Consider the following 14344-nt stretch of genomic DNA (forward strand, 5'->3'; position numbering starts at 1 on the left):
CATTTGGTGGAACTTGATCTCCTGGATGGATTGCACTTACTCATTCCAGGGACCGTCTCAGCAACACACTTGGTGGGAACACCTGCGAGGCATGCAGGGCCGAGACCGCAGGAGAGGATTCGACTCACTCTTCATGTGCATCATTTTGGCGATCTGAAAAGAACGAAACAAACGCTTGTTCGAGGGAACGAGCTGCACCGCAATTGAGTTGCAAGACAAGATTAAGCTAGATATACAACTCTGGATTCACGTGGGCACACATCGTTTGGGTTGTTTAAAGCGGGAGTAGTACGAGGGCGGGTTGGTCTTTTGAGGTTTGTATTATTTTCCTTTCACTAGGTACTGAGCAGGTGACTATGCGTGTGTGTTTTGTGCTAATGTGGTTGTAAAACTCTTTTTCGTCTTAATATAATGATACGTAGCTCTTCTACGTATTCGAGAAAAAAAAGAATTGTATTTAATTGTTTCAACTTTTATAGTATAGATACAGATCTATCTATATTATTTTATACTATAAAGAATCTAAACTTTTGAAGTCACCTTCCACCAAAAAATTTTCTACCCACCTCTCACATTCCCCCTCGCTGTCCCCACCTGTAAGCAAAGTGAACATGGAAATATAGATGGTGAGGAAAAAAACTGTGGTTTCTAAAATGTTTCCCGCACTTCGCCCCATTTTTTGTCACCGCACCCTCTTCTACCCGCGCGTCTGTACCCGCCCGCCCATTGGTTCTTCTAATGGAAAGAATCGGCAACAAATCAGCCTTCGGCGGCATCAGCGTTGCCCTTCCCGTCAATCACGCCGCACTCCAGCCACCTCCCCCGGGCCGCCTCCACTCCACCCACCAGCCGCCTCCGCTCCAGCCATCAGCCGCCTCCCGCCCGCCCCCTAGATCTGTGGCGGCTGGCAGCTCCTGCTTCGCCGGCCGGCGCCTGACTGGCGCCCTTGCGTCGAGGTCCCCCACCTCCACCACGCACTCATGCTCGGCCACCAGAGCCCACCGCACCGTCCGCGCGAGGCGCACGGCAGCGAGGCGCGCCTCTTCCCGGCTAGCTGCCGGCTCCCGGCTCCCGCGTGGTACCTCCTCCTGGTCGGCGGTCTGCGGTCGGGCTCCCGTCGTCCCGCTAGGAGCTCGGGTCCTCTCGGCCGCGGGTCCTCCTGCTCGCGACGGTGCTCAAATCGGCCACCACCAAGATGGGTAATTGCAGCGGGCTCTCACAGATCTTTGCAATTATTCTTGACTTGTTTGTTTGATTTTCACGACTCTTGGTTCACCTTCTTGGGATTTTGTTAGTGTCGGTAGCAGTAGGGACGGCCGCGGCGGGGCGCGGTCGATTGTGCGCGATGGACACGGTGTTCAACGGCAGCACGCTGGGGATCGAGCAGCACGTCGTCGAGATCGCCCCTGTCGGCGGCCGGCTTGTGCTCGACAACTCCATCAATAGCACAATCTACAGGGTCCTGCTGCCGCTGTCACCATGTGAGCACACTCTGTTTCCTACTGCTCCCTATCCTTTTTCAGGTTTGGTTGATTTAGACTTCATGGGATTCTGCTAAGAGTGGATCGTGTGAGTGGGGTGTTATTCTGGGTGGTTGCTAGGGGATGATGTTGCATGCTAATTTCGGCAACAGGTTGTTCCTCGATTGCGAAATGTTTTTGGTTTCCCGATTACACATGCATGTAAGATCTGCCTCATCTTTGGGCATGTTTCATGGAAATCTTTTTACAGTAACATGGCTTGTTTATTCAGTTAGCATCTTTCAGCCTTTCCTGCTGCTTTAATTTGTTCAGTTTCTGACTTCCTATGTTATGTTCCATATATATAGATAAAAGTATATTGTAGTAAATAAATTAATAATCTGCACAATTCCTATGCAACCCATGATTCTGAAATGCAATATGGATCAAAATCAGATAATCTTCAAAGCTGTTTCTTTTCTTGTTCTTTGTTTCCTGGCCTGTTTCTGATTCTAACAATGCAATTTGCATGGATGATTGCTGAATGCAGATGCGGCATGCAGTTGGCGGCGGCGGGTATGGTGTGTTCTGGATGGACTACGAGGACCACGACAAATCCATGGGTGCCTGCTGCTGCATCCGTAGCTTGTGCCGCCTCATCGATGTGTGTTTTTCACTTTCTATGAAAAGAAATATAGAGAGCTGGTTATGATGTGTACACCGTACATGCTAGAAATTTTGAAAAATTATCATTGCTTACATGGATTGTACAGAGATATAAGCCTGTTTGATTGAAATTAGCTATATGTGCAATATCTGATTGTGATTGAATTGAAAATGTTAGTATGGTAATTTGTGTATTTGATTTATTTTTTTTTAAAAAATGTTCAGTTAGGTTTTCCTGTGTGGTAACCGACAGGAAAATATGTTTATCCTTGTGTCGCAACTGTCAGGGATAAATTAATAACACTGATGGGGAATCTACAAGGAAATTCGATTTCCCTGTCGGTGATGTCTTACAGGAAAATGATTCTGGATGGATTCTTTAATCTGACGGAGCCAAATTTTCTTGTGTGTCACCACACAGGGAAATCCCGTCAGAAAAATTATTTCTGTCGGTAAACCGACAGGCAATTGTAATTTCTCTGTCATTTTATCCCTGTCGGGAATTGCCTGTCGGTTTGCCGTCAGAATTAATTTTCCTGACGGTTGTACCCTATATCCCTGACGGTTTTCGGCACACAGGGAAATTTCGGTTTCTGGTAGTGTCTGATCCTTTTTTTCTTTTATGGTTTGCAGGCTATGCTTTTGGAGTTACGAGAGAGTGAGTAACTGTGTTTGCATTGGAAATAACAGGGCATACTTGAAGGTTGTTGCATGCAGGTAACCGCTCTTTGCAGAAATCATGTCTTCAACCAAGCTATGTGAATTTGTTTGGGTGAACCATAGTATTATTTAATATGATCTTTTTTGAAAGCCTATTGTGGTACGTATATTGAGCTTACTTGGGACATGCTGACTTCTGAATACCAGCTGTTAACTTTGATGGGCTGCAACAAGCACAAATATGAATAAGCAGTCAAGGTACGATGTGCATACATGAAGTCTCTTTCTGTCAGAACCATTAGTGTGGAGTACATTTCTATTATGTTTGTTCGCCATAATAGGTTCTGATAACTTCTATTTGAATGGGGCCGCTTATCAGTAGTCCCTCTCATGCCATCTTTACAACATGTCAACATGTGTTGAACAAAAGAGAACATCTGGTACATCTGGTAGAATAGGTATAGGATACAGAAGTCCGCGAAACAGCTAGCTTCTGGGATCAGTTACAGCACACACGCACCATCGATATGATCTACTCATCAATTTGTTTTTCAGAGTGAATTTCCTACACACCACGACACATGCACCCCCTAATACCACAATTGGATTCTTGCTCACTGGGATCCAATAAGGATGTTTACATGAATTTTCCATAAATTTATTAGCACTGTCTTTTTAGCATATATAATTATAGATAACTCCTGCCATTTTCATGAGGGTATTCTAGGGTACAAAAGCTATTTTGCAAAATTTGGGAGATTCTTTGCAGAAATTTTGCTTGCAACATGAGCCGGTACTTTGCTTTGTTCTCTACTGTTCATTGGATTGTAGGTTGGCAGACTACTTTCTTGTGTCCGAGTGGCTGGTTGGATGAATGGATGTAGAAACAAGAGCTGATAAGGATAGTATCACTGTGCAGTTTTTCAAAAACAAGCTCCCAACAAGCACAAGTCTGGAAAGGTATTTCCTTCTTTAGCAGCTAGAGTATTTTCCATTGTTGTTTCAAAGCAAAATGATTTAGTTTATTCCATCTCTCTTCCTTTTGCTAATTCGAGTTAAATTCTTTTATACAGGCTCGTTAAAATATATTTGTTTTAACAAAATGTGTTTCTTGTCTATATCCTTTTAATGGTTAACATTATTCAATCGAAATGTAATTCAGTGATGCATCTTGTAGCAGCACTGCAGCAGGAGCTTCAGATGTACGTTAGTAAATACTATTAACTTTGTCTATACAGTCATTCTGCATAACTTGAAAGGATCGCCTTCTTGTAAATAATCAAATAGTTCTACCAAGATTCCCAATTTATGCTCGCTGACTTTATTTGCATGAACAGGTGAGGCCGTGCCAAGCTTTGTACTCCGTTATTTGTTTGTTGAGACAATTGACGGATGCATGGTTACAACAGAATGGTACCGGGTTTCCTTTTCTATCTTTTGTATCAAATATTGATATGGCTATGACTAACAAAATTTCAATTTTGGTTACTATTGTTGGAGTTTTATTGTAAAAAATACTCTGATTTCCCTTATCTTATTAAGTTGATGTTTTTATTTCCAGTCTGGACTATATGACATGGTCAAAAAGTTCAGCTCTTGAACCTTAGTGTTTTCCATTTTACTCTGCACCTTATGTCAAGTAAACCCTTTTAGGTATTTGGTATGAGACATATTGTGAAGGTGTTTTCTCCAAAGCTGACAATTAAAACAGAGGATAGCTTGGACTTTTGAACTTGTCATAGATTACCCTTTGGAAAAACAATAATAGACATTGCTTGATTCAAGTGTGAAAATGGGTATGCAGCATTGAGTTATTAACAGTTGAAATGATTATTAATATATGCGAGAAATTTTTATGGCCATCTTAGGGTGCTTATTTCTATTGTTTTTTGAAAGATCATGGTGAGATGGAATACTTTATGGGATGGCTAATTATTGTTGAAAAGAAATATAAGCTTCATGTTATCTCAGAATTCAGATGACCAATCAGACCCATGGTGAATTCTTTGAAGACGAGGGTGCTGCATGCGCTAGAGATCGTTTTGGATGAGATCTACTGTTATGTGGCCTTTTTTTGAGAAGGAAGACAAACAAGACCTGACCTGGCCATTTACTCCCTGTTTGGAGGGCTGATCCGCTGAGCTGGATACTGATCAGCTAGGCATGTGGATGATCTCGCAGGCCCTGTGCTCCCCGCCGTGCTCACTCGCGGAACAGTGTTGCCAGCCAGCCAGCCCAGCCAACCGAACAAGCCATCAGATGGTTGCATAGTAGTGTCATATATGAACAAGCATATGTGAAAATGATCTTATAAAAGATCTACCATCAAAATGCTACACTTCATAAATGAATTCAGCTAAAGTATTAATATCGAATACTATTTTTGTTTTTAAAGGTAGTTGAGTCTTGAGGTTACAGAAATTCAACTTCTATATTTATGTGGTTATAGGGGCTTGACTTTTCTTTTTTATTGAATAATTTTAATGTGGCAATAAAAAATAATTATAATGCGTGTGATACTAATTATAGTTTCTTAATTGATTTTTTGAAAAAAACGCATCCTTTTCATGCATATATGTTATTTTCTTTAAACATAAATTTTATTTCACTTGATTTTCGAAAAACACGTCCCTGCGGCATGTTTTTTTAGTGGCAATCCAATTATGATCATTCCAACTTCTAGCAGCCGCGCGGGCATTGTTACTAGTAGAGATAGATAAATCACTAATCTAGTTCGTGATTTTAGGACAAGTACATTGCTGCACATCAGTGGTCTCATATGTCATCTCATGCAAGTCCACATAAAACTTTTGATTAGGTGGCGGAGAGACAGGGGAGGGAGGGGAGGGAGGGAGGGAGAGAGAGAGAGAGAACAAGGTGGTTATTTTGCAAGACAACCATCTCATAGGCTAAAATTTAGAACTATGAGACCACTCTTTCAGGGCATCCCCAACCCTCCATGTAGGATAGTTTTCATAGCATTAAATATGATGTCACATAGAATTTTTAGCTTATGCGGCACCATAATAAATGAGAGAGAGAGAACAGAGGAAGAAACTGGATCTCATGCAAGACCTAGTGTTGACACGGAAACCTATGTACCGGACACTATTAAGTTGTGCATTGGAAGTAAGGTGGTGTCTTCATAATAAATGGAGAACAAATATGATAGGTGGACAAGAGTGAATGAGTTTTATAGGAAACCACACTAAGGCATTATGGGTTGTAGAGTGTAGTTTCTTAAGTTGATAATATGGCATCATAGACGCTACTCATGGACACTATGGGTTGGAATTGCCCTCACCATTGTACAAGTTGTTGTTGCCGTGCAACTCAATATTTCCTTTTTCAATGCACAAATTATGAAATTGTGTAATACTATGAGACAACTATAAGACAGCCTAATGTTTGTATTGCATTTTACATCGTCTCAAGGTGATGTGGCAATTCATGAAATCGCCTATTATACTAGACCAATGTATTTGTCCTTAGCCCACCAATTTTGAAAACATTTGGTATGTATATGGTATACATCTATAACATAAGGAATAAGGAAAGTAATCAGGGTAGACGTCAGTCCTTCACTGCACAAACCACTAACCAAATTTTTTATTTCAGCCCACTAATTTTGAAAATCTTTTATGTACATGGTATACATCTAAAAAATGAGGAAAGTAATTTGGAGAGGTATGAATGCTTAATTGCATATATCATTTCAGCCCACTAACTTTTGACAATCTTTGGTGCATATGGAATACATCTATAAGATAAGGAACATAATTCGGGCAAGTATCAACCAACGCTAATGGCAAATCTGATTGACAATTGGTAATGAAAAGTGTACCGTTGTAAAGGAAAGTGTACCATGATGATTGATAAAGAAATAAAATAAATGGAAAGGAGAAGGTAGGCGCTATTGGAGCACCTTAGGGGGGAAAAATAGAATAGAACTATCCAAAATAATCATAGATTTTCGTTGTTTCTCTTGTTGCCGCATAGTACGTACATGAAAGGAAACAAGTCATGACGTACGTGGAAAGATATCAGCACCTAATTGATATCCCCAAAAAATAAAATCAATGATTGTTAATGTCGATTGGCGTCTGCAAAAGGAAAGAGGCAGATTGATTGGCCTCCAAGGATGATTGATTGGCGACCGAGGATGTTTGATTTGCGCCACCATATTATAAGAAAAGTAGAAATTTGATTGCCGGGTTCTTAAGGAAAGGAGAGGTTGGGTACACTGGACAGCTTGGGTGTAAAAAGTTATAAGTTTTGGGTGCAAATATTTTTCTTCGTCCAAAAATATGGGTAACTTTTTCATCAAAATTTTCCACCTAGCAAGTGAGATCACAGTAAGAGATACTGTGGATCTAACTTTGATAGAAAATGGTTTCAATTTTGTAGTATAGATTATTTTGGAAGACAACAAAGTTCTCTTTCTTCTCGTGTGGCGACGGCGAAGAAGAAGAATGGTACGAGAGACATGAGCTCCTAGAGTGGGCCGTGCTATGCGTTAAAACGGCAAAAAAATGAGCCAATAGGCACTGCAGGCCTAAATCGGCCCACCAAGTAGCGAGGGATAGATTAGCATTACAACGGGTTTAAAAAGATTTAAACACTTGAAGAGATGTAGATGCATCCGTGTTCTAAATACGTAATATCTTAAGTCTAAATCTAATCATCTTTGCATACATACAAAGCGACGATTTTTAACACATACAAAATGTGTCTTTCGATCTTTAATTGGAAACGGAACTCATTCGCTAGCTCCCCTCTTCCTCTGACTAAAGAGGGGTCCTATTCGTCCGAGTATTTCTATTAGCCAGCTGAACCAGGCGCTATTCGCAGTAACTTATGTGACTGCATGGGGAGCGTCGCAGAAAGCCGACCGGAACACATCTGCAGCTCGCCTCCGCCGCCGTGCCACCTGCCCACCCGCCTTCGTGCCGCCAGCCGTCAACTCCAGCCTTCTTTACCCTAGCCGCCGGCCGAACTGCCACCACCGCTGGACCACCGCCACCATGGACCTCCCCCATATATCCACAGTCATGGAGCCGCTTCTACCCGGCAACCTGAAACCCTAAAGGCCACCTTGACCACAATCCTCGCCGCCGGCCACTCCCCCCTCCCTCCCACCCCTCGCCGGTCCGCCCACCTCCCACCCTAATCTGCTAGTGTCACGAGGAGGAAGCTGTTGGCGTCACAAGGAGGAAGAAGCACAGTGGCCGGCCCCCACCGGTCAACGAGCAACAGTGTTTTGTATTGCAGTAACGTGCGCGACTCTGAACATTCGCGGCTGAACCGACAGACAGCTCCTCAAAAAATATTATCCGAGTGGTATAAGGTTGTCCGCACTCATCGTACTCTAAATTCATCCCATAAAAAGAATATTTCGTCCTAGTCATCGATATTCTCTCCTGTATATTCAGTTTTCTCGCACCCGTCATACTCTATAACTCATCCTCTACACCAACTATCCATCCGTGGGGTCCATATGTCAGTCTCACTTCTATTCTTTAAACACCCCCTCCTTTCTCTCTCCCCTCTTCTTCCCACACAGCCGTCCATAGCCGTGGCCCCTTCTCTCCTCTCTCTCTCTAGCGGGCCTTGCCCGCGCCGCGCCTCGGCGGCCCCTTGCACTTCCCGCCGGCACCTCGAGCTCCGCCGCGTAGAGCTCGGGCGGATATGGGTGCCTCCACCTCCTCTCGGCGCCTCCACGTCGGCGAGCCCTCTCCGTCGCGGGAGGGAGGAGCGGGCGGAGCCGGTGGCTCATCCGCTGTGCAGATCCGAGCTCAGGCGTCCTCACGGTGGCGGCGTGCTGCTATGGCGACGGCAAGGTTGCCTCGAGCTCGGCTGCTCCTCTCTCCGCCCTCCCTCCCTCCACCCTCCACCGCCCGGCCGTCGAGGCTCTCCCTCTCCAGCGGGCGGCCGGCGCAGGCAGAGAGCCGTGCAGCACGACGGCTGCTGGATTTGCTCCCCTCTCTCTGGTGCCGCCGCCACCTTCTTCCCCAAATCCAGATTCGGCGGCTTCGAGCTCCATCCCCATTCGGCGGCGGCGGAGCAGGAGCAGGAGGGCGCGGCGAGCCGGACGCAGGCGCGCTGCTAGGGTGGAGGTTCGGGCGCACAGCGATTGCGAGTGAGCCCGGAGGCGAGGTAGCGCACGACCTCTATCTTAGTAGATTTGGGGAAAATAGAGGGATCCTCAATTTTACTGTTTGTGATGCATTACCCGCTGCGGCGATTTTTTTGCTAAAACGATTCTCCAGTATTGATGGAGAAAGGGATAGAGTACCCAGTGCAAACAGCCTAAAGAGTGTTGCCTCCTAACAAGAGTGCCGGTCCTTTCTCAAACTTGAGAGTTTGCGTGCACACAAAATATAGATGCATTTACATCTGCCGAAAGTTTTAAATTATCCAAAATTCACTTAATTCGTTCTTATATTGAATATTTTAACATTTTGGCATTTTCACTCAAGCATGCCCCGCCGCTGCTGGAGGAGAATATACACGGTACGGTCTTCTCTCTAAAAAAAGGGCCTAGCCCTTGGCCCTCACGGCCACACCTGTTGATATGGCGGCGGCGGCTGGTCCTCCCTCCCCGGCGATCTCCTCAAAGAGGTCTCCGCCCGGCTGTCCTCGGACGCCGACCACCTCCACATCCACCAGGTATGTGCCCACTGGCGAGCTTTCACCTCTCTCCTAGCCGCCTGCCGCCCATGGATCGTCACCGGCCGCGCGGCTCGGGCCGGATTTGAACCAATCGGCGAGTACTCCATCCGCCTCCCTCGTGGCGACGCACGGAGGTTGGAAGTTCGTGCTCCTCCGGCCGGCCTCCCCTACTGCTGCGGCGCGTCTCGGGGTTGGCTGGCCCTGGTGGACGATGATCAATCCCCAACGCGGCTCGTGCTGTGGGAGCCTCTCTCCGGCGCCGAGATCCCCCTCCCGTGTCTGAGTCCCCTCACCCGCATCTTCGTCTCCGATGATCCACTCGCATCGTCGGACTGGATTGCTATCGCCGCTCAGATAAAAGGTTCGATAGGTCAGAAGACTCTCATCTGGTGCCCTGGAGATGCTACCTGGACCATGATGAACGAGCGAGGTACAAGCGCAATCGACACCATTGCGTTCCATGATGGAAAAGCATACTACATTGACATTCAGAGAAACATTGTTATCTGTGATCTAAGCACTGGATCTGATCCTTCTCCCAAGTGTACTCCAATCTTCTATGCTTCCTTTGTAGTGAACAAGCTCTGCAGGTGCCACAGGCTTCACGCCGTGCGCGGGGCCCACCTGGCTGTGTGCAATGGCGAGCTGCTGCTTGTGGTGTTGTACTGGGGAAGCCATCCGTGGCCGGCTGAAGTCTACAAACCAGTTTGGACGCCTAACCAGCGCTTGGAGCTCCATGAGAGGGTGAGAGACCTTGGCGACCACTCACTATTTGTGGGAAGAGGTGATACCTTTGCCCTATCTGCAAAGGAGTTTCCTGCGATCAAGAGGAATTGCATCTACTATGCGGATATAGCTTGTAACAAACCATATTGGATATCTGTGTTCCATTTGGAATCTAATGTTGTGGAAACAATTCCTTACCCGAAGGAGCTCCACAGAATGCCATATGCCTGGTTTTGTCCTAGAAAACCCTTTTTAAGTAGTCTTGATGGTCGTCTTCGTGAATAAGCTGTTTAGGGATTGTCTACTATGTGGGAATTTCCTTATGAAATTCCTATCCCAAACTCTCAGAATGCAGGAAGTTCCTTATGAAATTCCTTAAGTTCTGATACTTTGTACTAGGGAAAGTTCCTTATGAAACTCTCTACTGTGTACCCAGTGGCGGAGCCAGCACTAGGGCGAGCCCGGGCGGCCGCCCTAGGTGCTTCCAGACGAGATCTAGAGCATACTGTTAACAACAAAGGTAGCGGCGGCCGCCCTAGGTGCTTCCAGACGAGATCTAGAGCATACTGTTAACAACAAAAGTAGCAGAGAACAAGAAGTATGATGGATCTGAGGAACATAAGAAGAACAGAGGAGAACAAGGAATTAACTTTCAAAGGACAAATTACTTGAGTAAAGAGTAAGAGTTCATATAAGTTGTTCGATACTCCTCCTCGTATGCACTCAGTATTTTAACCAGCGACTCTCTTGTATTTATATGGGTTGGGCTTGATACGTGCGCGCAGGCACATCTAGCGAACCCATTCGCTGCCACCAAAACTAACACTAGGCTTTCTGGTGGGGCTGTCCATAGTAGTAGATGCTTCCTCCAGTTCATGGGTGCTGACAATATCCCCCCGTTCTCAACTCCGACCGGGGCTCATGACGGTGCGATGGCGCCCCCCTCCCCCAAACGTGAGGACGACGGTCATCTACTGCCAAGAGTTGCGAGACTCAGATTGGGCCAATGGAGCACTGCACGAGAGGACTTCGTGATCTCGTGGGCTGTCCGGTCGAGTGGGCTGTAGCCTCTTAAGAGGTTCAGCCTAGCCCCAGCCCAACGCCGCGTCTTCTTGCCACCAGACGCCGCTGGCGACTTTGGCAGTTCACCATCCACCCCCCTGTCTGCAGTCCCGCTCAGGCACTCACGCCGACGCATTGTTGTCGTTGCACGATGGCGCTCCGCGTCCGTCCGTCAGTCCGTCTTGCAACCCCAACTCGACACCCGCCAGCCGCGTCAGCGGATCCCATGCACCGCTGCCGCGGGCGCTTGCAACCGGGCAGCAATCTTCGGCGCATCACTTTGGCCGTGCGAAAATTTTGATGTTGAACTCCGCCTTAGGTCATTTTTTGGGCTGGCTTCGCCACTGTGTGTACCCTTGTATGTCCTGTCCATAATCCTATTTTGACCTTCACAGATCATCTGAATGCTTGTTTTATTATTTCAAATTCAAATGAAATCCTGTTTTGAGGGTTATATTGAGTCTCAATAAATATTTTCCTGACTTGCTGGTCGTTTCTCTTCTGGTTATTATTCACCCGTATTGGCTTCTATACTTGTTTTAGATTTGTAAATGCATTGTTACATAGAAGAAGTTGCACAAACGATGTGGTTGTGGCATTGGCGATTAGGATCAGAGAAGCCTTGCTCTATGTTTTGCATGCTTAAATCCGCGTTTCTTTTGTGGCGATCTGTTTTAAGGCTCAAGTGCTCCTTCATGGAGAATATCTGAAAGCTTCCACACTATCCGTCACCTTTGCAGGATCAGATTTTGCATATTTTTGGAACACTTAATATCCACTGTTAATTAACTACATTCTGTGAGTTGAAGACATGGCCCTTCTATTGCTTTAGGTTTGATGGTTACAAACCGAACAAAATAGATATATTCAATACTGGCAATAATTTAACATAAAAGAAAAAAAAACATTCGTATTCACTGTATGGCAAAGCTAGTCACAGTTACCAAATAAAAATTGTCTCTGTAAACAGTATGGCAAAGGCTGATTGATAGAGAATTCGAAGTAGGGCGCGGACAGCAAGTGGTCGCATTGGCATAAGATTGTTGATGAGTTTAAAGAAATTAAACACTTTATTTCTTCCTTCGCTTCTAATGCTTATCGGAAGATAGAAATGTATTGGTTCGAGATTAAATGTGCTTTTCTGACAATTTCGAGATTAAACAATCACCATGACAATTTCCGACAGCTGGTTTCTAATAATTTGAGAGTAGCAGATGATATCTAAGACAAATAACTAAACCACTTGTAGGAAATCAACCTGACAATGAAAAAAGATTTCAAAAGTGGAGAAAACAAAAATATGAAGGGGTGCTGAACTGTCTCATACCTGATCCTTGGTACAGTCGGTTTCAGGCCTCTCAATCATCCACGCAACGAAACCAGTGAAGATCACAGTCTCAAACCAAAGTTCCATCGGAAGTATAGTGCTAAAAAGTTCCACTGGATTGGTTGCACAGGTCATTCTTATTCTTGTAAAGTCCACTTCTCCAGTTCAGTAGGTGGTTGTGGTCATAATCGCCCACTGCTCCCTCGAGAGCCTCTTCATCAGAAAATCAGAGGCGATAACCAAAAAGTCTAATTACAAGAGATCATACTGTCACAAGGCAGGGCATGCAAAAGTATGAGGCACAAGTATGCAGGAGTTAGGCTCGCCCCTGAAGACTCTGCCTACTAGCTCATTATCATAAGAAACGTGGAAAACACAAAGATCATAACACAGAGGTTCTTCCACCTTCACAGTGGCCACAAAGACACACTACATCATGAAACGATGCGAGTATTGATGGCGATCGCGGCACCGACGGTTCGGAACGGCACAGTGGCCACGGACAGGCTGGTGAAGATAGGGCAAAGAAGTTTCCTGTGATCAAGAGGAATTGCATCTACTATGCGGATATACCTTGTAACAAACCATATTGGGTATCTGTGTTCCATTTGGAATCTAATGTTGTGGAAACAATTCCTTACCCGAAGGAGCTCAAGGAGGACAGAACCAATTGGAGGCCATATGCCTGGTTTTGTGCTAGAAAATCCTTCCTTAAGTAGTTTAATGGTCCTCTTAACAAATGCTGTTTGTTTAAGGCTGGTTTACTATGTGGGAATTTCCTTATGAAATTCCCATTCCATCTCTCTAGTCTCTAGAATGCAGGAAGTTCCTTATGAAATTCCTTCGGTTCTGATACTTTGTATTAGGGAAATTTATGTATCCCTGTGTGTCCTGTTCATAATGCTATTGTCAACCTTAAATAATTCATCCGAATGCTTGTTTTGTTATTTCAAATGGAATCCTCTTCTGAGGGTTATATTGAGTCACAATAAATATTTCCTGACTTTCTGATTGTTTCTCTTCTGGTTATGATTCACCAGTATGGGTTTCTATATTTCTTTTAGATTTGTATGGATAGTTACATCGAAGAAATTGCACAAATGATGTGGTTGTGGCATTGGCAGTTTGGATCAGAATGCACCCTATATTTTCTTGCAAAGAATTTTAGGGTTGTTTTCTTTTTCTGCACACTTAGATCCACCTTTCTTTTGTGGTGATCAATTTTAAGTCTCGAGTGCTCCTTATGTCATGGAGAACTTCTGAACGTTTACGCACTATCCCTTACCTTTGCAGGATCAGAATTTGCATATTTTTTTGGCAAACTTATGCCTTGGGTTTGATGATTACAAACGGAACAAAGTAGATAGATTCTTTTTTTTAGATTACACAGTACAATTCGGACACTCACAACACACGTACAATCACCCCTATGAACACACGTACGCAAACCTTACATCTATGAGCATCTTCGAAATCTGAGCTCCTTCAAATTGACGAAGTCACTACATACGTCTCACTATCGACGGTCGTCTACCACTGAAAGCACAACGCCGTTAAATCCTAGAATATTTGCTACCATAGAGAGTCGAATCTAGGACCTGAGGTGATACTGAGGCTCTTGTAATCGGCTACTGGCCCTTTCGCAACAAAGTAGATGGATTCAATGTTGGCAATTATATAACATAAAAGAAAAAAACATTTGTATTAACTGTATGGCAAAGCTAGTCATAGTTACCAAATAAAAATAGTCCGTAAACTGTATAGCAAAAGC

General features: G+C 44.7%; 1 protein-coding gene and 1 long non-coding RNA gene across 10 annotated transcripts; both read left to right on the plus strand.

The window, feature by feature from the left end:
- Positions 1-728: 728 nt before the first annotated feature.
- Positions 729-5297, plus strand: LOC120702850. 9 transcript variants are annotated; one of them, XR_005686555.1, is made up of 8 exons: positions 731-1199; positions 1296-1481; positions 2011-2124; positions 2760-2843; positions 2994-3044; positions 3618-3992; positions 4124-4199; positions 4758-5297. It is a non-coding gene; the product is annotated as an uncharacterized LOC120702850 (long non-coding RNA). The 9 variants fall into 9 exon arrangements; XR_005686551.1 differs by having other exon boundaries at positions 735-1199; positions 3618-3746; positions 3860-3992; positions 4124-5180; XR_005686557.1 differs by having other exon boundaries at positions 738-1199; positions 3618-3746; positions 3964-3992; positions 4124-5180.
- Positions 5298-9359: 4062 nt separating this feature from the next.
- LOC120701827 lies at positions 9360-13489 on the plus strand (the record flags this gene model as incomplete). Its single annotated transcript, XM_039985640.1, has 2 exons — positions 9360-10362; positions 13192-13489. Coding segments are annotated over 2 exons (1104 nt in total), but the record flags the coding sequence as incomplete, so codon positions are not given.
- Positions 13490-14344: the final 855 nt, after the last annotated feature.

The sequence above is a fragment of the Panicum virgatum genome, chromosome 4K (assembly GCF_016808335.1).
Source record: "Panicum virgatum strain AP13 chromosome 4K, P.virgatum_v5, whole genome shotgun sequence".
NCBI classification, from domain to species: Eukaryota; Viridiplantae; Streptophyta; class Magnoliopsida; order Poales; family Poaceae; genus Panicum; species Panicum virgatum.